The sequence below is a fragment of the Abramis brama genome (assembly GCF_963993115.1).
Source record: "Abramis brama genome assembly, chromosome: 6".
Classification (NCBI taxonomy): domain Eukaryota; kingdom Metazoa; phylum Chordata; class Actinopteri; order Cypriniformes; family Leuciscidae; genus Abramis; species Abramis brama.
The window spans coordinates 40,866,673-40,893,529 of NC_139968.1; the positions used below are offsets into that span (position 1 = coordinate 40,866,673).

Here is a 26,857-nt window from a genome sequence, read left to right on the forward strand (position 1 = left end):
TCAGTAAGTCTTGGGTCATTTATTCCTGTACATTAAGGGCTCAATGCATTAACAATTTTTGAAAGGAGCAATGTTCGCTATAGTATACATTTGCTTTTGTAAAATATTTCCAGTGCTTTAAATGTCTTACAGATTTGTATGGGTTCTGCATGCATCTTTGGAAGTTATTCCACAAGATAAATATTAAGTAAAATGTATGACTGAATGTTTTTTTTAAATGGATTTTTATGTCAAAACGAAGAGTTTGTAATGTCATTTGTAGCATTTTTTAATAACAGAATAATAGACTTAAATAGTCAGAGTATGACTGCTTTATTCTATGGTATTGTCTGCATGCTGGTCCTATTCCTGTCTAGCACATGAAATACCCATACCTTTACTCTGCTCTTAAGCACACACAATAATCATAAATGCTACACTAAATCTTTAAATCCTGGGAAATAAAGTTTGTTACATAAATAAGAATTACAGTAAAAAGCATTCACTTAACAATTTTGCAGTTAATGAAGTCCATGTTATACAATATGCTCAGTATTTTGTGTTCAGTATTTTCAGATTTAAACTATATGGTTTATATATATATATATACGATTTATATTCTTTATATCACAATGACATACATATGTACACATCAGGGTTTCCGTTGTAATTCCGTTGAAATGTCCGACAAAATTAAATCTCTCCGGTCAAATTGTCCGATTAAAATTGCCTAATAGGCCTAATCCCGCCCCCCTAACACAATCTGAATTTGAGAATAAGCCTAAAATGTATAAAGCAAAAATACACCGACCTTTGGCTATGTTATAAAGGAACAGGCTCTACCGTTTTAAAGTTATTAAACATTATTACATGGCTTGGTTGAACTCCAATGTGGAATGCGGTCTGTTATTTCTTGATATCAGACCGCTGAAGCACTAGCGGCACCAGGACTTTGTTTAGGTGGGCCTCCAGAAAACTGGATGGGCCAGTTAAAATAAGCCAACAAATAAATAAGAACGGTTTCCCCTTCATCTCCGTTTCAGCGCTTTACTGGGCACTGAGGACAGCGACTCAGTAGCCGAATGCGTAATTAGCATAGGTAAAAAAATAACAAAAATAAAAAAACTTAAACAGGATTTTTTTGTTACTTTTTTAGTACAATTACAATTTTATTTAATTTATTGTTTAATAAAATTATAGGCCTATTATTTTTAGTTTATTAACAGCAACAACAGCTGTAAAGATGAAGTTGACGATCCATCTCCTTAGTGAACGCGCCTATAGAGAGAAATGCACATGATTACATAATCAGAGCGTAGCCTATTTCTTTTAGTTTTAAATTGTTAAAAAGACATTTCAAGCTTTCTTAAGATATATTTCATGTCTGTGAGGCCTATGCTGAGTTTCGTTAAATTAGGATGAAATGCGCTCCAGTTCACGAGCAATGCAAGTGACCGCGCGGGCGCCTGCATGATTAGGCCTATCGTCTGCTTTATTTCCAGGCAATCGGTTGATAAAAAAAAAATTATTAAAATTAAGATACAATTTATACAAAACGAAATTCACTTCAGAAAAGTCTTTCTACAAAACCAAACTTAATTAAGTGGTCAAAATCATGTCTGACCCGCTCCATGTCTCTCGATATTGTGCTGTTCACTTTTCATAATCAACATAAATAAAAAAATAACATTAAAATATTTTAACAAATATTAAACTAAATGAGCTTAATGGCTACAACACTTATAGTATACCTAGACTCTCTATTTGTACAAATTGCTGCACATTCATTTTATTCTGAATTTGCAGATAAGTTGAAAGGCATTTGTTTGTGCATGCATATAGCAAAACATATCTGCAACATTGATCAAGTTTCGCTGATAATTATGCGTGCATTTATTAATTATTATCTTAATGAATAATGAAACAAGGACGAAGCATATAAACTGCGTTGTTTGTTTAGAATGGAATGGATCGCAAATAGATCCGAATGAAACGAACCATAGTAGAAAATGATTTTTTTTTTTTCGTCTACTTGAAAGTTAGGCTAATAAACATGTTGCATTCGGCCTGATTATGTAATTTTTTAAGTTACATAGCCTGCCTCCAGTTTTCCTCAACTTAAGTATCTTTGACCAGCATATCATCAAAATGTCCGGAAAACGAAACCTCTGCCGGTCACTTGTTTTCTAGCGGAAACTCTGGTACACACACACACTGTATATATATGTGTGTGTGTTTGTGTGTTACATTCTCTATAAAGTATATTTACTGTATTAGCCTACTGTATGTAAAATGCAAGTGGAGTACGTATTACAGTATTACAGTACTGAAAATAACAACCCAGGCTCATTGGAAATACGTTACTCTGGGTACTTTTTTGCAAACCCTGAAATACGTACCTGAAAGTACATTTCCCTGCACTTTCCGGGTGAAACGTCCACTAGAGGCACTATGTACTTTTTTGCAAACCCTGAAATACGTACCTGAAAGTACATTTCCCTGCACTTTCTGGGTGAAACGTCCACTAGAGGCACTATGTCCAAGTCACGTGACTTTCAAGATTCCGGTCGCGAGAACAAAATAACATGGCGGACATTTCTATCATTTTTGGTGAAAAAAAAATCAATATTTTGAGTTAGATTCTGGATAAAAATAAGTTTTGATTACATTTCTAGCGAGAAATATATATTTTATTTTCATAATATTCATTCAGTGAATGTACATAATCACTCGCTTTAACAAGTTTTGCCAGAACCTTACGATATGTAGTCAAGGCTACGTTTCAGTCAGGTGATTGTTTTATGTAGACTACTCCGTGAAACGTACTACAGCAAGTTAACGTTAGTAAGCATGAGGACACCCAGCTGAGCTTCAATTAACCCTGGTAAAAAAAAATAGTACGTTGACCCCATAATCATATCTATATTATATACATACATATTCTTTTGAATTTAACATATAGGCTACATATAGAGGGGACTAATCACATTTAGGCTAATTGATAACGTTTTATTATTTTTGTTATCAGTGAATGTAAGCAAATATAAATAGTCTTACATTGAACATTCACAGACTGATCAGGCTACGATCAGCATCGTAAATGCTTTAGATATTTATGGGGTTATATATTTATTTATTTATTTATAGAGTAGTGAGCAACGGCGAATGTGATCCACACTCCATATCAGAAGGTGGCGGTAATGCACACTTAAAAGTTGTTTGACAACTGCAATTTAAAAAAAGAAGACGACCCGCGGCCTGGCTGTGAATTTACAGGCCTATACCTGTAAATAACCATCTGTAAACCTGAAAACCATTCTGTAATAATGGCCACCAATGATTTCTCTGATCCATCTGCAGAATTTGAACTCGACATCGATGAAATAATGTCTGATTTGCAGGAGTTGCAGGAAGTAAATTGTCTCTTGAAATGTCTGTAAGTATTGATACTGTTCGTTTTGTAGCATTTTATTCTGATAACATATATCATTATGGCTAGGAGGATACTGCTCTTAAATCACGACCTAAAAAAAAAAAGAAAGACGTTCCAAGGATCAGATGGAAAAAAAGAGACAAAAGTGGTCATTTGGTGTATACAAAAAGAGAAGCCAAACAAGGAAAAGGAGGTAAGTGATAATATCATGTTTATTTTCTCTTAATGTTTCTGTTTTCAAAAATCGTATAGAGGCTTATCACTTTTACACTGGTACGTTACAGGTAAATCCAGAGCTTCAGTGGTCCATGCATCAACAAGCAACCAAACTTTGATTGATCCTGGTAAGCCGATTGTGTCCATTTAGTAGTTTATAAAAGAGACAATAAAAAATACAATAATGGGTTTACTGATTTAAAAAAATATATATTCTAGTAAATTCAAGTGCTGCTGACTCTGAGTCTATGAATGAGGATTGTTCAGATACACGCATCAATGCACAGTGTGCTATTGGTAAGTAACAAAAGTCTTCCATCTTGTCAAGATTTTTTTTTAAACCATTATCTGTGTTTTGATAAATTATAATAGATAATGACTTTGTTTTTTATATGACTTTTGGCTTTTAAGATATACAGTTACATCAGCTCCATGATGCACTTATCTCAGAGAAAAGTATGTCTGCATCTCACAACTGGACAGTAAGAAAAATAGTGTCTGAAAACCATTGGATGGAAGCAAGACAAAAGCTCTTGGACTGCTCGCTTGCCTCGGACAGGGTATTTTCCGTATCTTGTGATCACTGCAGAGTGAATGCAGCAGTGATAAGGTGCAAGGACTGTTTGCCAAAACCACATTACTGCGACAACTGTGATGTGTCAACCCACCAATACCTTGTTTTGCATAACAGGGAGTGTTTTTTAGATTTTTTTTTTAAACCTATTCCTCCATCAAATGTCATAAAGAACATCAATGGCCAACACACATTATGTGAGCAAGGTAAGTAAAACATTTTTAAGATGTGTTGTCTAAAAATCTAAGTCATATGTTAGTTATGTTCTTTTTTTTCTTTTCTTTAGCATGTTTGTTACCCATCCAACAACCGCAAAACATTTGCAGTTGTGTGGCTCAAAACATGTCTGTAAGTGCTGGCCGATTAGTACATCTCATCAACATAAATGGTATGTACTCTTTAAAACCAAAGTATTTACTCAATCCAAAATTTTTGATATTCAGGCTTGTCACTAACTTATTTGGACTGTATTGTAGGTCGCTATGACCTCTCTTTGCCTGTTTGGCGCTGCATTACATGCCACAAAACATGGACACCTGAGCTGCAGGACCTTATCCAAAGTGGTTACTGGCCAGGCTCTTCTGCATTTCAAACTATATATCAGATTGACCTATTTACATCTTTTGAGCAGTTCAAAGTCACTGCACCAGGCCTCTCAAGACAAGCCTTTGTGAACATGTTAGAGAATAGGTCACGGACATTTGGACGGGTACTTTAAAAAAATTACAATTAATTTTGTTAATGAACTTTTCCTTATCCCCAATTAATTAAATTTTTTTTTTTTCACTGCTAGATTGATACTATTTGTGGCAAAACATTCCAAAAAGCATTTTTGGAATGGACTTATTGTCGTCATGAGAAAGAGAAGCTCAGTGGAGTCGATCATTTCTTGTGCCCTGCATGTGTCCCAGATGCAGTTGCTGTGTCTGCAGATGGAAACCGTAAACTATACCGGTTTAACAAAGCCAAAGAGTAATAGCATAACTAATATATTAAAGGAATATTTCTATACATGTTTAGTGTATATTGGCCCTCTAATCCAATTTGTTCCACTGTAATTAACATAGAGTAGAGGAGCAGCCTTTCTACGAAGGTATTTTCATTGCCAAGGATGAAGATGTGGCAGCATTTGTTGATTTCATTCAGCAAAACACCAACCCTGTATGTTTCCATCATTTTATTAGTATTTTTGTTGTTTAACTGTATATATGTTATACATCTTTACTGATAATGTTGTTTATTATTATGATTATTACTGTCTTGCAGGTAAAAGGGAGAGGCACATGTGGACAGTCAACATGGTCTGCTGCCAGGGAGACCTCAAAAAAGTCAAGCAATAAATTGGATGAGGAAGGGTTGGAGGTGGCAGTGTGCAGACACAACATTTTGCTTAAAGGACTCAACATGAAGAGGGGGGAAATATTTGCCTATCCAATGTTTTTGCAAAATGAAGTGGCTACAAAAACAAACTGCAGATTCTTCTGCACAGACATTATGTGTCGATATTGGCCCTATTTGCAAAAAGTTGCACAGGCAGTTCCACGTCTGCAGCCGTTAACAGAGATGAAGCCTTTTCTTTCTGTTATGCACGCAAAGGGACACTCTACTAGCTGTGAGGTAACTCTGTTTTAAATGACATAAAAAAAAAAAAAATCCTGCACATTATCAGTACTTGCACATGTATCAAAATAGCCCATTAACAACGTTTTGGTCCCATGACCTTCATCACAGTAATATACCTACATTCATGATGGTCATGGGATCTAAACTTTAATAACAGTTGTGCAAGTATTGACCGTGTACAGGATTTTTTTTTTTTTTTTACCCGCAGTTGTGTAAAGGTAATCGTTGATCGATTGTTTTAAATAACATGAAATTGTTAAAGGTCTTAATTATTATTGTTAAAGGTAACAATTATAATTTGTTATATTTATATATAAATATCTTTTTCTGCATACTCATTTTCACTTTAAACTTGATTTGTCTGTAAAATTGTGCCGGTTTGTTTTATAGGTTCAGTGGAGTGGTAAAAATCAAACGGGAGCAGGCACTACTATTGGTGAAGAAGTGGAGCAAGTTAACAGTTTTTTATCACGTGTTGCTCTTACAACAAAATATATGAGTAAGGCTGGTAAGTGTCATGTACACAGCCTTGTATTTTTGTAGTCCATAGATTTAGACAAAATAATCTAAAATTTCATAATCAAATTTAAAAATGAAAATGATGCCTGATTTAGGGCCTGAGCAGCAATGGTGTGAGGACCCTATTGGAATTGTTCAGTTAATTATTATTATTTAAATTTATATTTGTGCTCATATTAGTTGTTTAGCTTTTCGTAAATCACATAGTTCATTCAAAATAATATTTTTTTCATCATTGATTGACCCTGTTGACTTCCATAGTATTTTTTTTCCTACTATGGAAGTCAATCGGGTCCATCACCTGCGTGGTTACCAACATTCTTCAAAATATATGTTGTGTTCTCTTGTATAAAAAATTGAGGGTGAACAACTTCCATACAAATTGAGGGTGAATCTTGACAGAATTTTAATTTTGAAATGGACAATTCCTTTAATCTTGGAATATCAATGTGCAGTGAATAGACATTTAAAAAAAAAAAAATATATATATATATATATGTATGTATATATGTTTGTGTGTGTTTGTTTTTTGTTTTTGTTTAGCACGAGTGGACATGATCACCCTTCATGCTAAAGGATGGAATGAGAGAAAGAGGAAGAACCTTCACATTTACTTGTCTAAGCGGTATATCAAGGTACCACGCATTTAAAACAGTTGTTTTAAGCCATACATTTACTATTAATTTATTTTTAAACAGTCATATTCAGTTAAATGTTTAATCTCATCTATGTTTAAGACTGGGCAAAAGATGAAGGAAGCCAAGGAAGATGTCGAGGCGGTTCAGGCAGTCCTGGCTAAGTCCAAAATAGAGCTGCAGCAATGGGTGTGCGATGTTAAGCAATGGGCAACTCAAGGTGCATTCTCAATTTTTTGTTTTTCATATTTTTACAGTTTTTATATTAAGTAAATATCATAGTTTTTAATAATTTATTTGAAGTAAAATCTTAAAATACTTTTCTTGCTTAATGTCCTGATTCAGTAATCTGATATGCTATTTTAAACAGTTCCCGATGGCAGTAGAACCGACGATCCAGTGGGGTTGCAGCATCAGATTGAAGGGTTGTATTTAGGCATTCAGCAGAAAAAGAGAGATTTGTATCGGCTAACAGGTAAATAAAATGCTCTATATATGCTGTAGGGGTGTGTCGAGATCTCTTGCTACAATATCTTGCTTGACTAAAATGTGACAAGACTAAAATGTGACAAGATGAAATTAGCATAGAATGTCACAGTTACATTCCCATTACATGCCTCCACTGATGTTTTGCTGTTAAAAAAATAAATATAACCATTGTAAACTATTGTAAAGTCTGCTCTGCTCATCCAACATGAGTTGCAGTTGCTAATAGTGTAACAGGAATCACATTTCACTGATTGCGTGAAGATTGCGACGGATTTGTTGCATAAAAGAGCCTGCATGTATTGTATTGTAGAACACGTCGTGTTCAGCACCGCTGCTCCGGGTACATAGTACGTGCAATCGTGAATTTGAAAGTGAAAATAAAACAAGAGCTCTTTCTAATGTGTGCAATTTAAGCTGCATACAATAACCTAATATCAAACTTATATCTCTGTACTGTGACTCTGGTCTCTGTTTTTGGTTTGTTTGCACTTCAAAACTGAGAGAGTACTTGGATTATAGTTGAAATTTTTTTTTTTTAAATTGTGTCATCATTTACTGACCCTCAAGTTGTTTCAAACCTGTATGAATTTTTCTTCTGCTGAACACAACGATATTTTGAATAATGTTGGTAACTTGGGTCCCATTGACTTCCCATAGTATTTTTTTTCCTACTATGGAAGTCAATGGGGTCCATGAACTGTCTGGTTACCGGCATTCTTCAAAATATCTTTCTTTGTGTTCAGCAGAAGAAAGAAATTCATACAGGTTTAAAACAACTTGAGGGTGAGTAAATGATGACACAGTTTTTGATTTTGAGGTGAACTATTCCTTTAATAAGACTAAGAAAATTTTATTTTTATTATTAGTTATGCTGTTTTTATTTTTATGTTTTCATGTACAGTAAGGTCTGAAGAGACTTAAATAATATAGGAGAAAAACCAGTCAGTTGAGTTTGGCAAAACCTTTTAAAGTGCTTGTATATAATTGTCTGTAAGCATTTGATAATTCATACTCCAATGAAGTAGTACTGAAATGACATTCATTAGAAGATTATCAGTAAAACAATTCAAATTTTTCAAGTCATGATTTGGCCTGACCATTGAGGATTTGAATAAAATATTGTGCAAAAATCTTTCCTCGTTCTTGTGAACCCATTGCGTCTCATCTCGTGAGATAGGTGTCTCGTCATACCCCTAATCTGTTGTTTCTTATTTGGATAATCCTAAATTCTTTTAAATGGGCTGTTTTAATCACCTTTTTTTATATAACCCAGATCGCAACAAGCAGCGGCACAAAGTCCGACGGAGGATTGTCGAAGAGAAGAAGAAGTTATCCGATGCAATATCCAAGTACAATTCTCTTCCAACAAGTACCAAAGCTTTGAATTCTGCAGATGACTTGCTTGCTGCAGAAACGCCTATCTGGCCATGGGAAATGGGTATGACCATAAATGATTAGTTTCCTGATAATTTACTCCGTTCAGTGCCATCCAATATGTCAATGTCTCTCTTTCTTCAGTGTAAAATATATATTATTTTTTTTAGGAAAACATTTCAGGATTTTTCTCAACACAATGGACTTCAACTGCAACCAATATGTTGATGTCAAAATCAATGCAGTTTCAAAGGGCTTTGTAGAATATCAGCTATAGGGCTGGTCAATATATCGATATATAAAATATATCGATATATTTTAAAATACGATACAAAATTCGACCATATCGCATATATCTCGATATAGTTCAAATTTGCACTGTGATCATTGCTCCAAGCAAGCTGCTGACTGCTTATGTAGAGTGCATCTCAACAGCCTAGGGTACAGCGCGACACATACTTGCATCGAATGTTAACGCAGAGGAACGGGACACTGCAGTTTAGTGAGTTCACAAAAGTTCATTATTTCCATGTGCTTTAAAGCCTTCCCAGTTAAACGTGTCATTCACTGCTGATGGGCTGTTCTAACATGCGCTTTACTGAGCACGAACACCTGAAGCGCACATGCACTGAAGCCTATTTAACAGCGCCTGGTTACTATTGGACTAAGTTATCTTTCGAGTCTTATTTTGCTAATACTCTCAAATACACACAAGGTTTACATAAAGTTGGTTATGTCTAAGCTGAAAGCAAACCGAGAAAATTTTGAGAAATCTGCTTTTCAAATGCATGTATATTAGAAGTGTTGTGGTCCATATCGCCCAGCCCTAATCTCAGCTGAGGAATAGGGTCTTATCTAGCTAAACGATTGGTCATTTTCTAAAAAATATATATATACATTGATATACTTGAACTACAATTGTTCATCTTGTGCTGGTCTGCGATGTGCCGGAAATTACGTCGGCATGTTGGAAATGTCACAAGAGTTTTTTTTTTTTTAAATGGTAATAATAAACTAAATCAAAGATGTCCGACAACAATTTTGAATTTGGAGGAGAATGAGATGGAATTTTTCGCCCCTTCCCTGCCTTTTTGAACCGGATGCCTGGCAGACCATCACAAGATGAACAACTGTGGTTAAAGAGTATATAAATGCTAGATAAAGACCCTATTGTGTAGAGCCCTTTGAAACTGCATTGATTTAGACTTCAATATGTTGGTTGTGGTTGAAGTCTAGCCTGGTTAAAACCAGACCCTTCTCAGTCGTAACTGAGATAGGGTCTGGAAAAGCTTCATTAACAACTCATTTTCAAAGAACACAAACAGACGTTGCTCAAATGCCTCTGGGCGCAATTGAATAGACCAAAAACCAATCGGAGCGATCGTCATTGTGTAAAGCCATATGCTGCGTCCCAATTTGCCTACTTACTCTTTTTGTGAATAAAAGGTATTTACTTTTGAATGTGTAGCAAAAGAGTAGGCAAGCTTTGGGACATACTACTTTGTTATCTTTATTGGACGGATCTTTCATATACATCCTGTCACATAAACTGCCCTGTCAATCATCTTGTCACAGTTAAAATGCTCCATTAAATCTAATTTAATCTCCTACCATTTAGGAGAGAAATGTAATAGCACGTTCCTCTGTCAGTCGTGGGTCTTTCATTGAGACTGTCCTCATGTGTTTGCAATTTTAATATAATAACGCATTTCAAAGTTGTTGCGCTTCACCAACGGATGTCGCTGGGGGTAATTGGATAGACCTAAAACCAATCAGAGCGATCATCATTGTGTAAAGCCACCTCAACTTTTGAGATTATTGCCAAGATTTGGAAAGATTAGAAATGAGCTTAAATGGACTCTTGGCCAGACTAACTTGCAGAGCAAATCTACATTTGCCAGAAGTTGGTCTGTGTTTTCCCTGGTTAGTTGAAGTCCATCATGGGGAGAAAAATCCTGAAATGTTTTATTAAAAAAACTTAAGAAATAGAGCAATGAACATTTTGGTTGGCATTGGGGTGAGTAGATTATCAAGAAATGTTTATATTGATGTGATTAAATCTTTTAATTTATGTAAACAATTTATTTAATTGATAAACGTCCAAAAACTTGTATCATACCTTTTATTTTTTGTTACATATCAAGTTCATTTTCATTTTCAGTTGGTGATGCTTCTCTGGCCATGAAAAAAAAGGTATTTGACAAGCTGATGCAAGTACAGAGACTTGAGGAAGAAGAGGCTATACTTGTGGAGGAGATGAAGAGACACTGGGATCACATCTGCAGACGTGTCAAAGATCTAAACGATCAGACTGATGCGTTGTCAGATGGCCTCACTACTAAGAGTAAGTGTTTGTTTTCTCAGAAATCATTGATTATTAAATTATAAATATTTTACCTCTCATTGGAGTTTACTTAAGAATTTTGACAGGCATGTCAAATTTAGTGTATTGATATACATCGCTAAGTTGCTTCTTAAAAGGTAACTCTCGCCAAAATGCAACCTAGGGTCGTCTTGTTAATCTACCTGAGGCAAACTATCGTTTGTCATAAAACATAAGCCATCAATACAGACCCTTTCCAAAAAATTAAAAAAAGTTAATTTATTTCAGGAATTCAACTTAAAATGTGAAACTAATATTATAGACTCATTGCATGCAAAGTGAGATATTCCAAGCCTTTATTTGTTATAATTTTGATGATTATGGCTTACAGCTTGTGAAAACCACAAAATCAGGATTAGATTTATGACCAGTCAACGCAGCCGTCTTCCAGGACATTTAGAACGCTTTATGCTTCCTTCAGCAGAAAAGCTTTATGCAGATGCTGAGTTCATTTTCCAGCAGGACTTGCACCTGCCCACACTGCCAAATTAACCAAAACTTGGTTCAATGAGCATGAGATTACTGTGTAACTACTGTGTGATTTCATGCAATATTATCATTTTCTGACATTTCGATTTTGTTGTTTTCACAAGCTGTAATCATTAATTAACAAGCTTCATCAAAATCACAACAAATAAAGGTTTCATCAAAATTACAACAAAAAAGGCTTGAAATAGGCTATCTCATTTTGCATGCAATGAGTCTATATATTAGTTTCACATTTTATTCCTGAAATAAATGAACTTTTTCCACGATATTCAAATTTTTGGAAAGGGTCTGTAGATTTAGGTTATCTGGATTGAAACAATATTATAATGCAGGATTGTTGCAATGATAACCATGACGTTCAAACATTTCCCTCTAATTCCATAAAGACTCAGTAAAGTACCTTTTTAATCAAACATTATTTTTAATGTTAATTAGTTTAACACCCAAAGAGCTAGACTAACGTTGTTAGACCCTTATCTGAGAGACCTGACAATCATAGAAAAATTTGAAAGTATTGCGTATGTAAATAACGTAACAATGTGGTTGTTGCAGGGTTACTTAACTGTCTGCTTATGGACTTTTTCAACTTGGTGTAAAACTTACCTCTAAACTCACTGCTAACTGCTTATCAGCCTCTCTTTTCCGAGACACTTATTATATACCGTCAATGGAGACACTGCGTACTGCAGACTGTAAAATTTCGCAGGGGTCACTGCTGTGCTGATGATGGGTGAAACCATTGTGAAGGGGAGGGGATTCTAAATCGGCGATTTCTGTTTGATGCGGGTCTCCTTGGTCTTCAACGTAGGCTATGAACATAAAATATACTTAAAGGTGCTATCAGTGATGTCAGGCGTCTTTTAGGCCAAAACATTTTTTTTCACCTACCGCAAACAACATCTCACGATCCGCTAGCTGGCTGTCTCCTGAACACACTGTAGAGAAACGAGGTCTCTGCAGACAGCCTATTCTCCACAAAAGCAGCTCAAACAAACTGAGCAAAAACAGTTCGACCCGTAAGCAGTAAACATAACAGACTGTTCCAGTCAATAACTGACTAGAATGATGTGGGGGTGGGGTTCGGGGAAAGTATGAGGAGAAGGGAGGGGCTAGTTAGCGTCCGTTTTGTTTGATGATAATTTCAAATATCAACAAGAGGTTATACCAACCGGGATCGTATAATGCACCTTTAAGAAATATTATCTGACTTATAAATGGGGTGGCAACATGGGTGGCAAGGCTTTATCCCATGGGTGGCAGCTGCCACCCTGTAGATCCACCCCTGGTTTCATGTTACCTATATTACCTATATTTATAATGCCTATTTTTTTTTTTTTTTTTTTAGCCTATCCATCAGGACTGTCAGAGGATGCATATTGTGGCTTGCTCTGTCTTCTTCGAAAGCAGCTGCATGATCTGAAGACTGAAAAACAAAGGGTGAAGGAAGCATATCACCGATTAGTGACTGGATGGGATAGTTTGGATGTCCTTGAAGAAAGATGACTGGCAACTATGAAAGCATGTCTACAGATTCCTACGAATCAGCTGACGAAGACAGCGTAGATCCACATTTCTGATTTTCCAGAGATTTCCAATGTATTTAATTTTTTTTATCTGCATAAAAATGTACAACATTGTAGATTGCACTTCTGGAGTAAAGACTGGTTCAAAAAGCACTATTGCATGGATTAAAAAGTTAAAGAAATGTTTGACTCACTCTTTTTGTTTAAAATAGGCCTAAACAGTCCCAGGGCATGCTCTATTATGACATTTTTGTTTGCCTGTTTGTTCATTTATTTTAGCAAAATTTCCTTTAGTAGGATCATCCATATGCATTATTTGCTGATAACAACTACAATAAAGTAATAGCTTAGTTAACAATTACTTGTTTGCATTGGTTATATGATGCATTTTATATTATTCTAAATCATAAAACCCTATCAGTTTTAAAAAAATAACTTAAATAACTTCATTTACTTACCGTATATTGAAAATGTAAATTTTCTGTCATCTCTTAGAATATCTGAAAGGATTTCTATAGCATTTCTTCCAGTAAGGATACATTTACAGGTTAGACCATTAGTGGCTCCTTATAACCATGCTAAGGGTAATGTTAATTTTTATTTTTAGCTGTTCTAAAAAAAAAAAAACCTGTAATCTAATTGTGAAAAATATATTCCCTCAACAGACTATTTTATAAATTATATAAGTTAATCAAAATTAACCACACTAAAACATGATCCATTCTAGTGAATCTGGTCACATAGTTTAAATTGCTTTGTATTGAATGTTTGTGCAGGATGATGTTTTCTCCTCACCCTTAAATGCCCTTTAGCCAAATATATACACACTACACTTCAAATCAGGTTTCTTAAACTGCTTAAAAGTATAATTCACCCAAAAATGAAACTTCTATCATCATTTACTCACCCTCAAGTTGTTGAGTTTTTTTTCTGTTAAACATAAGAGAAGATATGTTGAAGATTCTGCGTACCAAGCAGTTGATAGCCCCCTTTGACTTTAATAATATGGGGAGAAAAAAAATCTACTCTGTTTAAGAAAAGAAATAAACAATTTCTTTATGACCTATCACTTTAAGTTGTCAATATAATCCATCCACTCATTCTCCAGACCACTAATCCTCTTTAGAGGCATGAGACTTCAGAGGCTGGTTTGCCTTCCCCAACATCTTGGGCCACATGTAGAGAAATACCCTGGATGATTGGCCAGTCTATAACAGGGGTCACATTCACACCTAATGACAGTTTATGTCTCCAATTGAACTATGATGCATGTTTTTGGACTGTTGTAGGGAAACCAGAGAAGGTTAGGGTTAGGGTTAAGCCTGAGGAAACCCCACATATACTGGCTTAGATGATCAAATAGGGACATTGCCTGTTGAGCGAACTTCCTGTGAACGTAACATTTGGACACCTAATTTGATTACTCTCTTTTTGATTAGTAAAGAGAGTCATTTGATAAGTCAATGCAGATGCTCACGGGAGCGTGTCTATGTTCCCACAGCCCTATGTTCCATCATTTCCAAGGTTGATTTTCTTTAACCCTAACCCTAAACCCAGTATAAACGAGACTGTGGGATCATAGGGCTGTGGGAACATAAGACTGTGGAAACATAGGGCCTAATTTTCTAAATTCTTCGTAACAAGAAAAAAAAAATTCTTAGAAATGTGGGAACATAGGGTTGACCCCATGCTGACAAGTTCATGACTCATACAAAAACACTTAAATAGTGCATATTTTAATTGGGTGTGGTACATGGTACATGCATATGTGCACTACTGTAATAAACACAATTGTGATGGGATGCCTGTGAGGTTGGAGGCTGGAGGTTGGGCTTCCAAAGGTTTCACTGAAACTATCCCTGGGAAAAAGCTGTGTCCATGAAATGTTGAAATTAAAGCCTTGACGTAGGATTAGAGAATAATATATGCCAGTATGAAGATTGGAAATGGCTCCTGCTTTGGAATATTGACCTCTGAACCTTGACCTCAGTGCATGCCCTGCTGAAAAATCCAGCTAGCCATGGCTGGTCTCCCAGCCTGGCCTAGCTTTTTTCCAGCCTGGCCTAGCTGGTTTTAGCCTGACCAGCTAAAACCAGCTAAGACCAGCTAAAAAATGTTCAAAACCCCTCTAAAACCAATCTGCTATAGCTACTTCCAGTTTAAACCAGCTTAGACCAGCCAACTGTCTTAGGCTGGTTTTAGCTGGATTTTTCAGCAGGGTGTTAAGCCTTGTCATTCAAAATACAGAAGGGGCGAAATACATCGGACCAATTGTTATAGAGAGCTCTTTAGCTATGTGACTATACTCTTAAGGATAGAGTCACTAAAATGGGGTGCAGTCAATTATGGTCAAAATTGATTCTCACCTATTTAGCAGTTATATAAAATATTATCACACAAATGCGATTACATCCACTTAAATCCCGCCTAATTGTACTCTTAATTCAGTATTTATTACTTTCAATTTTAAGTAATAAGCTATATTTATTTAAAACTACAATTTCCTATAGCAGCACCTTCCAGCTTGACACAAATTAGCGCCATATTTGTAGTTCTTCCAGTTACCAAAGTATTGCTGTGAATAGGGTTGTAAAAAGATACATCTACGGAATATATCAAACCTATAGTAGCCTAAAACCGAAGTCATACTTACACTGTATTTATAGATCTATGTTGAGAAAAAGTAAAGATGTTAGTTAATATTTTGGAGCAGCTTTATAAAAACATCAGCAGCACCACTCTCGTTGTCTTAGCAAATTAGGGGTTAAATATAGGGTTATAAAACCATCTATGCACATAATATAAAAAGGTTTTACTGCAGCTGGAGTTTTAAAACGTTTGTTTGGCCATGGCTTTACTAAACTGCCCCCTTACTTAGAAATTAGCAGTTAGCATGTTGTTAACAGTGTAGGATTAATGTGATATGAATAATGCTATTTGGGTAAACATGTTTGTAGTTTGCATTTACTTTTGGATGTGAAACTTACTTTAGTAAATTGTAGTAGGCCTAACTGTATTACAACACTTTGTTAATGAATACTACAGAACCCTGATAAAGTGTAGCCTACTGTTTAGTTTTTACTACGGTAAACTGTAGTGTAGTTCACTCAACAGGCAATGCCATCACAATTGTCTTTATAATTGTCTTAACAATTGTCTTTACAGTAGTGTACGCACCACACAAGTAAAATATGCACCATTTAAGTGTTTTTGCACGAAAGTGTTTGCTAAGTGTTTTTGCACAATTCATGTAGCCTACTTGTGAGCATCTGCATTATAGAGAATAAGTCAATTAGGTGTCCAAATGGTACTTTCATAGCAGGCAATGCCATCACAATGGTGTTTATTAGTGCACATACGTATGAACCACAGTAAAATAGGCTACACTATAGGCCTAAGTGCTTTTGCATGAGTCATGAACTTGTGAGAAATAAAAACTATAGTAAGCATGATACATTTAATTTTTGTTTATTTGATGAATGGAAAGTTTAAAATAATTATTTTATATTATTTAACAGAAAGCTTTTGTAGCATTGTAAATGTCTTTACTGTCACTTTTAATTAATGTAATGTATCCTTGCTGAATAAAATTATAAGTCTACTTTCTTTAATTTATTTTTTTAAATATGTATTCTGTTAGGTTCACACAACCGGCCATTACAATTGTGTTTATTACAGTAGTGAACATATGTATGCATCAAGACAAAGGAAGAAATTTCTCCACAGATTTACAGGATGTCAGTGAAAGTGGATTTTATCGATGATACAATATGGAAAACATAACAGAAAAACATCTATGGTTTAAATTCCATTTGATGATGTTCAACAAACAGTGAATAGATATTGCATACATACACATATAGAATAATATGAAGAAATTGAAGAAGATCAGAGGCAATATTACATACCCTGTCAATGTACTTCATGCAAAAGTTACAGTGATTTATTAAAGCAGTAGGCTAAGGACTTTTTAGTTCACTAACAAACTTTTAACATTATTATTTCGCTACTGGTGATGCCAGTCAAGAGAGACACTTATTAGCTTTGGTTTGAAATGTAAAATTCAATTGCACTATTTTCCAACAGACAAACAGACGATTGATAGAACTGTTGTGCCCACATCTAGCGTCCTCTATCAAGTCACAGGAACCTGTAGAGGAATTGTAAGGAAAAACAGAAAGAAAAAGATGACATCACACAGCAGTCAAGGTCCCAAAAAAACATGACAATTCCAAATATCTACAAATAGTCTACAATGCTGCATTTCCAACATCAAAATAACCTTTTAATCATTATCTTTACTCGTCAAAAGAAAATGCAGCTTCATGTAAACGATACCAAGATATCATACAAGTGGCTATAAATATTTGGCTGGAGATATTGTGAAATTGTGACAGACAAGCATTTAATTACAGATTACTACAGCAGATTAACATTGTGGTCAACTTCGTAATAAACACAAAACTTCTTCATGTCAGATCATGTTCATTATTTTCTTACCATCCTCCCACTCTCTCATTTCCAGCTGGTGCTTTCAGGGTTTCCAGGTCCCAAAGTGGATCTGCTTTAGAAGTCTAAAATTACAAGAAACGTATTATTAGTGTACGAACCACCATTTGATTTTTGTTATCTGATTACTTGATAATTCAGGTTATTCTGTTTAATCATGTTCATATTGTTAAAAACAAGTTACATTTGTTTCTTGGATATTAAACAGGTCTCTTTTTTATGTATTTAAATTTATATGTAATTTTATGCCAATATTAAATCAGTTTGATGCTTAGAAGGCATAATTATTGCATTGCCAATGAATAATAGATCAAAAGATACAACTGCTACTGGTCTTCTATCCAAATACAGACTATTGTGGAGGTACTAGCTGCAATGGAAAACACAGTGAAAAGCTAGCCGAGCCAAGCTGGTACTGTGTAGTGGAAAACTGCCATTACATGGCATGCCAACTACTGTTCCACTTCCTTCCCTAGTGTGGAACCAGGACCATTATGATGTTTACCACACAATGTCATCTGAACAAAGGGACACAAACCTGAACATCAAGGGCATATAGTAAAGCAAATGTCTCCAAATACATCCATTTTAATTAATCTAAACCCTAATAAAAAATTTGATAGTTTCCTACCTGGACCATGCCCCACCCATCCATCAAGTTACAAGTAATCCTGTTTACAAACAAGACACATACAGAAAAACACAGGTGAAAAAAAATAACATCTTTCACAGACATAAATATAAATTAAGTTTTATTAACTAAGTTTGGGAGGAACACGTTCAGATAATTAACACGAGTGGATAGCACTCAGCAAACAAGAGGGTATATATAGACTCAACAGTTTTACCTCGATCCATTAACAGTTTGCATCATCCCTCCACCACCCCTTCTCCACACTTCTAGTTCTGAACACTTACACGGGGGGGAGTACTCTGGATTCGGGCCTAATCCGAGCTCGGAGCCCTCCCTCCGGACAGCACGCCAAATAGGCATTAAACCTTGCTACCTGAAATTATATGTAAGTGTGAACTAGTGAACATTTATTCATACAAAACTGACATTTAATACAATATTTTAAATTAAGTTATTTCTAAAGATCTGTATGAACTGTATATAGCATAGTTTTTTAGACAATGAATAACAAGCCAAAAACTTTGTAGTTATTTTATTCATTATAATTTTAAAATTAACAAACAAAATGCTTAACTCATTCTTCAAGAAGGGAGGAGGGCTCCCAGGAGTCCTTCCATTTGGTCCCACTGTAAAGATACAACGTTTAAAGTAAAAATTTACATTTGCTGAGTAACTCTGTCAGGCTAGCAAAATGGTATATCATTTTATGAAATATAACTATTAAAAAAAACTGTTAACATTGTTAATGTTTAAACTGTTGTGTATGGTGTCAGTGTGTAATAAACTGTACATTAGTACACCTACCAGGTCTTGCATGGAACCCAACAAATAAGGACCTCCTCTGTTCCCTATAGAATAAACACACACAGAAAAACTATCACAACACAACATCCAGCAACGTTTGTCTTGGCACAAGTCTTGCAATTGTGGTGGTAGCAAGTAAGTCATGTCAGGAGTACTCAAAATATACTTTGTTGGAAAATATTAACATGTAATAACATTAAAACAAGAACATTTATTGCTGTAAGGTGGTGTTTCAAAGTGGTACAGTACAATATCATACATCTGAGTGGTCTAGTAAATTACATGAAAACATTGTGACAGTTTCAATTCATGTTAACTTTACATTACCAACGTATTCATTCTACTATTTTATCTTTACATTAATGTTTTCAAGGTTTCTGCAAGTTTCAACAAGTAAATTACATTTAATTAGTAAATAAATATTTTTAAGATTTTAAGAATTTAAGACCTATTTCATGTCAATACTTGCAAAAAAGTATGAAGGCTATAAGGAAAATCAAAGACGAATAATTACTTGAAAAATTACATTAATGTGCAATTGTAGGTTTCATATTTGTCAGACAGACAGACAACTAATAACTACAAGTAACGTTAAATAAATTCCAACATAAGACCTACCTAAACATATATTGGTTGGTAACCGAAGTATTGATTGGACAGCAGTCTACATTATATGAGCAATACGTACAGCCAAATTATTTTCTGTTATTGTAAAGTATGTATGCATCTTGTTTGTAAAACTCTGGTTAAATTAGTGCTCAGTGCATGAACACTAAATCCAGATTATTGTTCTCCAAACATCCAGTTGTAGAGTCAAGTGCTCAAACAATGAAGACATTTTTTTAACGCAGTATTAAACCGCATGTCCACCAAACCGTTTTTAGCCAGCTGAAAACGCTAGGCGCTCTGCTAAAATCACATATTATATGAAATATCAACAAAAGTGTACTAGTATCTCATTTCACAGATCATTTTATTTCTGTGTTGTTAAAAATTCCAATAAATTTAAATGTGAGCAAGCAGAATGTGACAGTTGGTCTGTGTGGCATTTGTCCAGCCCCTCCTCCACTGTGATTGGACGGCTGGGTAAAAAGTGACAGTGATGAGCGCTGCGTTTTACCCAAAGTTGAACATTCGTCAACTCTCGGCGACTGGTAAAAAACGCAGAAGGCTCGGTATATCAGCGTGTAAAATACGCTCAGCACCTTGTTACACCCATGCATGTTTTAAAACCACGGCACTCCCATTAAAAACAATTGGAAAAATACGGCAGTCGCGTGAAAAAAACGCTTTGGTGGACACATGGCCTTTTTTCATTGTAGAATCAAAAAGGATTAAAATATTAATAATGAGTGAATGAGGGTACATTGATATAAAGCAAGACAGTTTGAAATGGCTTTAGAAAGACAAACCTCTCTCACTCTTCTTTTCAAAACCTTGGAGTACTCAAAGTTGTTTTGCCTCACTCTCATACAGCATTCTGGACACTCATCTGAAAGATAGGCAATATAACATTGAAATAAGTATACCAATATGCCAGTATAGACAATACCAAACTGTGGCAAACTGTTACCAAATACCCTGAATCAATGTGTAATTGATACATCATATCATTTTAAATAGAGAAAATTTACTTAACACTTTTTTTTTTGCTTCATCTTGCTGGCTACCCTCTGTTGGACTGAATCTGTATAAAGAATATACAACATACCACATTTTATTAAACATTATTTCAGTCAGGACCACAATCATCAAACATGATTGACAGTTAGCATACAGTTTTGATTGGCGATTTAGTTTTGCTCTGGACAAGAACTCCATGCGCATCCATGCAGCCTAGCATGAATAAGAGCAGGGAGAGCAGCAATAACAGAACATAACCAACATTAATGTATTGCAGATATCATTAATTATTTGTAATGTACAACATTATTAGAGAATTTAAGTCTCATTCAGAGGGAATCAGAATGCCACATACTGATTGATGAGAGGAGGAGCTGGGGATGGAGGAGAGTAAATAGCTCCTGGGAAACGCAATAGCTGTTAATAATACTGGAGGAGCGTATATATGTATTCAGTGATAGGCGTTGTATTCCTATAGGTAGACGTGGATCAGCTGATGCGAGCTTGTCTAACGTGACCTGCCAGAACTGGGTTCTACAGACTCATTTAGAATGTACAGTATCAGTCAAAAGATTGGGCACGCTTTCCCATTCTCTCAAATGGGTATGTGGGTTCCAACTTTTGACTGGTACTGTATTAAAAGACATAGTTCTGAGATGCCCCACATATTATTCACTAATAAGACATTACTGACAATTAAGGAAATATACTTCACTTCTTTGTCTTTTTTTTGCCTTAGGGCCCCGGGGTCTTGTAGCTTCTGATGAGCCTGTGGTCTCGCTGACAGTAGCTACTGGAGGGTTCTCGGTCTCGCTGACAGTAGCTACTGGAGGGTTCTCGGTCTCGCTGACAGTAGCTACTGGAGGGTTCTTGGTCTCGCTGACAGTAGCTTCTGGAGGGTTCTCGGTCTCGCTGACAGTAGCTACTGGAGGGTTCTCGGTCTCGCTGACAGTAGCTTCTGGAGGGTTCTCGGTCTCGCTGACAGTAGCTACTGGAGGGTTCTCGGTCTCGCTGACAGTAGCTACTGGAGGGTTCTCGGTCTCGCTGACAGTAGCTACTGGAGGGTTCTCGGTCTCGCTGACAGTAGCTACTGGAGGGTTCTCTACTGGAGGGTTCTCGGTCTCGCTGACAGTAGCTACTGGAGGGTTCTCTACTGGAGGGTTCTCGGTCTCGCTGACAGTAGCTTCTGGAGGGTTCTCGGTCTCGCTGACAGTAGCTTCTGGAGGGTTCTCGGTCTCGCTGACAGTAGCTACTGGAGGGTTCTCGGTCTCGCTGACAGTAGCTACTGGAGGGTTCTCGGTCTCGCTGACAGTAGCTACTGGAGGGTTCTCTACTGGAGGGTTCTCGGTCTCGCTGACAGTAGCTACTGGAGGGTTCTCTACTGGAGGGTTCTCGGTCTCGCTGACAGTAGCTACTGGAGGGTTCTCGGTCTCGCTGACAGTAGCTACTGGAGGGTTCTCGGTCTCGCTGACAGTAGCTACTGGAGGGTTCTCTACTGGAGGGTTCTCGGTCTCGCTGACAGTAGCTACTGGAGGGTTCTCGGTCTCGCTGACAGTAGCTTCTGGAGGGTTCTCTACTGGAGGGTTCTCGGTCTCGCTGACAGTAGCTACTGGAGGGTTCTCGGTCTCGCTGACAGTAGCTTCTGGAGGGTCAGGGGTTTCTGTGCTACTTGTTGCCTTCTGTCTTTGAAAATGAACTTGCAGAAAAGACAAACATCAAACACAAGAAAAATTAAACAGTTTGCCTACATTTTTGTTAGTGCCACTTTATTCTATATAGAATATGACTAATTATAATTAATAGGACCTGCAGCGGATCTAATTAATAGGACCTGCAGCGGGTGATGATAACAGAATAGTATTTATAATAAGATTGATTTCTACATTACAGGTGTTTTATGTTATGACTGAAAAGTGCCATTAATTATCTACAGTCTATGTCAACAAATCTAGTCATCTAGTTCTCAGTCAAGGTAATGCTGTGCTGATCAGAGCATTCTTGATTTTCTGCTTACTTTTTATCTAGCTTGTTGAAAAACTGCTAAAAAAAACGATTGGGTGATCACATGCTACTTTATCCTATTATGGCTGAAAGTAATGCTCATCCTTTGCGTCAATATGAAAAATAAAGAGAAAGATACTTGTGGGTTCACATTCCTTTGGGTTACCAGTGTTTCCACATTACAGAGCTCCGTGTTTGTACAAAAATACTTACTCTTTAGCACAGCTTCATACATAAGTTTAACCCTCTGAAGCAAATCAGGATCCAAAACATAATCCCCTCCTAGGATGACATCGGCCACTAAGCTTCCTTTGCATTTCTTCCCCAAAAGTAGTACGGGGTAGAAATCAAGGGCAGCAAGTTTGTCAAGCTGAAATATAAAAACATTAAATAAAAAACATGCACATATTTTTTTTAATTTAAATATTAAAAAAATATTTAAATATGAATTTCATGACAGCTGTTTAATGGTAATATTTAATGTACAGCTCATATCAAGGAATTCATTACTATACTATATGTTTCACTAACCATGTTTTCATCAACATTAGAGAAAAAAATATCCTCAATTTAGCAAAAAACTTTATTTTAACTGTTGTTTGAGGTGGTATTTGCCTTTTTCGAAAAAGAGTTAATGTGCTGAACGGGATATGGAAAAAGCTTTGACAAAGTTCCAAGCTGTATATGCAGTCAGGCACATTACTAAGAGGAAGAAAATAAACTAACCAGGAAACTCTCAGTAGCAGTGAGCAAAGATCCCAGCACTTAATACTTATCTGACAGGCGGAATGGGAAATGTGGTGTAAGGCAAATCTGTAATTTCCCTAGCTGGATCTTAATTAATTCCCTCCAAACCAGTTGATAGAAACACCTGATTCATATTTTACAAAAAATTTCTCTTTTTCGAAACATTTAAAAATTTCACTTGACAAATAAATGGAAACATGGCTATTGACTGTTGACCTTTACTGTGTCAATTGACCCTTCACAGGGAGCTTAATTGACAGGTGATCTGACAAATCATACTTTGCCATTTTGCCCGACAATGCAGTCAGAAGAGATAGCAGATTAACGTGAGGATTTGAAGTTGAGAAACGGAGTGTACTAATGTCTTTCCGCGGTTAAAACAACATTTCTTCTTATGTTCATTCATATTTATTTGATGATATAACTGAACTGAAAGGAAGAGATGATCGTGTCACGAGAAGCTGTAACTGATGCTCTACAATGATCTGTCAAGAGTCTCACGACACATTATTACGATATTTATTGTTTATATTTCTTTTAAAAAAATGACCAAATTTGAAAGGCGAGCCTTTGTTTAAACGTACAATATGTAATTTTTTCGCCGCTAGGGGTCGCTAACCTCTTACAATAACAAAGGCGTATTTTGATGACGCAACACTTGCTAAGAAGAATTATGGATCTTGTGGTCAACTTCCAAGTCCACCAATCTAATATTGTTTACGGATGAGTAAATACATCAATGTGATATTAAGCAGGGCGCGTTTGCTAAGAGACAGCTATCAGTTCCAAACGCGACGTGAGTCCAGCAGATATAACAGCTAACGTTAAAAGGAATATGCTATGGACATTTCAGCTATCAGCAGAATCACACGCGAATCGAGTCCCACGCAAATGTAACGTCAAAAGGAATATGGACATTTCATTCTACCAAAGTGCAGAATTACTACTCACAGGTCAGTTTATTAAACAAATTAAACATGTGAGGTAATGCAGCACTGTTTCACTTGGTCTAACGTTACACTATCACACAAAACTGCACATAAACACAATAAACATTTATGTTATTCTATGTGTTCGTTTGTCTGTATGACAAACGAACATTAAGCTGTAGCAGTAAGCTCAATTAATATTAGAATAACGTAGGCCCTACAGATCATATTATAACATTTTATCATTGCTGAACTATATAACATTGATTAGTTTATGTAAATGTGCTCACCTGTTTAATAAAGTACATGTACGAGCGGTCGAAGTTAGTCATAGACGTGGAACTCGATCTCAACATCTCAAAAACACAGCGCTGATCTTAATCCTCGTTTTAGTTCTCCTTTTTTATCCAAAGTCTGCTTGCCATGATGCATAATGTTTGAACGAAACAACAACAGCATGCAGATAGACATTACAAGCTACACAGTTGTCCATGTCTGTCGCCTTGGTTAAGGTGCTCTGGTGTATGCATAGACTGTATATGGGTGTATGTCAGTACGAGCGGAAACCAGAGAGAAGCGGATATGACGCCATTGACGGGAGACAAAACGAAAATAAAGACACGTCCCATGTCTTAGAATTAAATTACAAATTTATCCTTATTTGAAAGTTGTTGAAAAGAGTCGGGATAATGTAAGTACACAACTAAAAAGATACATAACATAGATATATTGATTTTTGCTATTTTTAAAGCAAAAAAACTACATATTGTGCCTTTAATATGTTTAATATCAAAAGTAACCGAAAAGTTGTCGGGCAAAATGGCAGATGGCGAAGTATGATTTGTCAGGGGGTGTCAATCGTCCTGTCAATCGAGCTCCCTGCAAAGGGTCAATTGACTTAATTTCATAAATCCATATTAGCATCCTTAACTCTGAACTAATCTTACCAACAGATGACTGCTATTAAGAACAACTGTCCTGTTGTTGTTTTTATTTATTGAATCCTTCCACTTGATTTTTTGATTTTCAAAGTTGCGTCTCTTGGCTGCAACTTTGGCTTTGTACGGCTGCAGTTGTTTGCAAGCTGGACAGGTCTTGTATGCAACACTTATTAGGGTGTTGCACCCTGTGCACATTTTCTGAGAACTTCCTGGCATCTCTAAAATGAAGAAAAAATTATATTAAAACCTATATACAACTTGTTTTTGTAACATGAGATCCAGTAACAAGAGGCACAATTATAATGTTGGGTTAAACCAAAAATCACATTTAAAAAGCATTTAAAAAGTAAAGGGGTGGTTGAATATGATTTCACTTTTCTAACTTTAGTTAGTGTAATGTTGCTGTTAAATTATAAAATAAATAAATTAAAATTTTGGATAGGCAAACATTAAATTGTATATATAAAAAAAGCAACCAACTAGCATTAATCAACTCACCTGTCTGTGTACGTTATACTAAAAATACACGTTTTTAATTTGCACCTAACACTGTAAGGTTTGTACCATAGTACACGCTGTATTATGGCAGGAACACGTGACTTAATTGGTCGAAAGTTTCATGGGATCTGTAGTTCTTAAGGCATAGGCCTACACGCAGCTTATCTACATGAAAGTAATGCAATATATCTTGCATTTGTTTGCACATATTTGTTGAAGAATGTGTGTATGTGCAAATATATATCGTTCAGACAGTACAGGGTTAGCTCACTAAATACGTAACGTTAACTAACTTTACAAAACATTACAGGATACGTAACTGAAGGCCATTGGTTTCATCGAGAGTGCTCACATACGATTCTAACATCATATTTACCATTACAGCAAACATATCACTAAAAAATAACTTAACAAGCGCTAGCTAGCAGCTAGCTGGCCAGCTGGCTACATGCGTACTTTGCCGATGTAACTTTACGAACTTCAGCTAAATCACGAGGCATTCATTTGTCCTACTGACGTCATGATCACTCACATGGTTCTAAAGTTAGATTTATCATTACAGAAAACATGATCAAGTAAAACAACGCGTACCACTTAACATTTATCATTAAATAACACAGTTTTAGGAAATTGGATATATTACAGTACATACCTCTCCGACTGTCGATCGCAATGCCACATACAGTGACAGTCCTTCTCTTTAGCGACTCCAATGGATGTTTGAGCATTGAGCATTAACTTTACGTACCGAGTGGTACATATTTGTGGCGCTGCAATAAAGTGTTAATAAAACAAATCACCTGACTGAAACGTATCGTTCTGGCAAAACTTGTTAATGCGTTTGATATCTTATTAAATCATACTAGTGTGAGACATAGTGAGACACATAGCAAAGGTATAATATTTTTTGGCTGGCTGTTCGCGAATAGTTTGC

The 26,857-nt window shown here is 36.0% G+C and overlaps 3 protein-coding genes and 1 long non-coding RNA gene across 7 annotated transcripts in view; 2 read left to right on the forward strand and 2 right to left on the reverse strand.

The window, feature by feature from the left end:
* The window catches only part of LOC311084241, a 529,672-nt gene that overhangs the window by 468,629 nt on the left and 34,186 nt on the right, over nucleotides 1–26,857 (forward strand). The window lies entirely within an intron of this gene.
* The window catches only part of LOC311084197 (uncharacterized protein), an 86,906-nt gene that overhangs the window by 43,724 nt on the left and 16,325 nt on the right, over nucleotides 1–26,857 (reverse strand). The gene's annotated exons all lie outside the window — the stretch shown is intronic.
* On the forward strand, nucleotides 3,164–13,419 carry LOC311084196 (uncharacterized protein). The gene is made up of 17 exons (XM_084116104.1): nucleotides 3,164–3,392; nucleotides 3,479–3,605; nucleotides 3,697–3,756; nucleotides 3,848–3,925; nucleotides 4,040–4,408; nucleotides 4,489–4,590; nucleotides 4,679–4,911; nucleotides 4,996–5,174; nucleotides 5,270–5,363; nucleotides 5,469–5,819; nucleotides 6,216–6,333; nucleotides 6,888–6,979; nucleotides 7,082–7,199; nucleotides 7,350–7,454; nucleotides 8,742–8,906; nucleotides 11,004–11,186; nucleotides 13,060–13,419. The coding sequence occupies exons 1-17, from the start codon at nucleotides 3,306–3,308 to the stop codon at nucleotides 13,215–13,217; spliced, it is 2,619 nt and encodes an 872-aa protein (XP_083972230.1). The 5' UTR covers nucleotides 3,164–3,305; the 3' UTR covers nucleotides 13,218–13,419.
* On the reverse strand, nucleotides 16,712–25,745 carry LOC311085410 (uncharacterized protein). The gene is made up of 11 exons (XM_084117918.1): nucleotides 25,432–25,745; nucleotides 23,022–23,178; nucleotides 21,523–22,503; nucleotides 20,824–20,871; nucleotides 20,597–20,676; nucleotides 19,185–19,228; nucleotides 18,955–19,006; nucleotides 18,665–18,753; nucleotides 18,378–18,417; nucleotides 17,738–17,811; nucleotides 16,712–17,387 (listed from the first exon to the last, which is right to left on the reverse strand). Exons 1-7 carry the CDS (start codon nucleotides 25,639–25,641, stop codon nucleotides 18,955–18,957), a joined length of 1,572 nt encoding a protein of 523 aa, XP_083974044.1. The 5' UTR covers nucleotides 25,642–25,745; the 3' UTR covers nucleotides 16,712–17,387; nucleotides 17,738–17,811; nucleotides 18,378–18,417; nucleotides 18,665–18,753.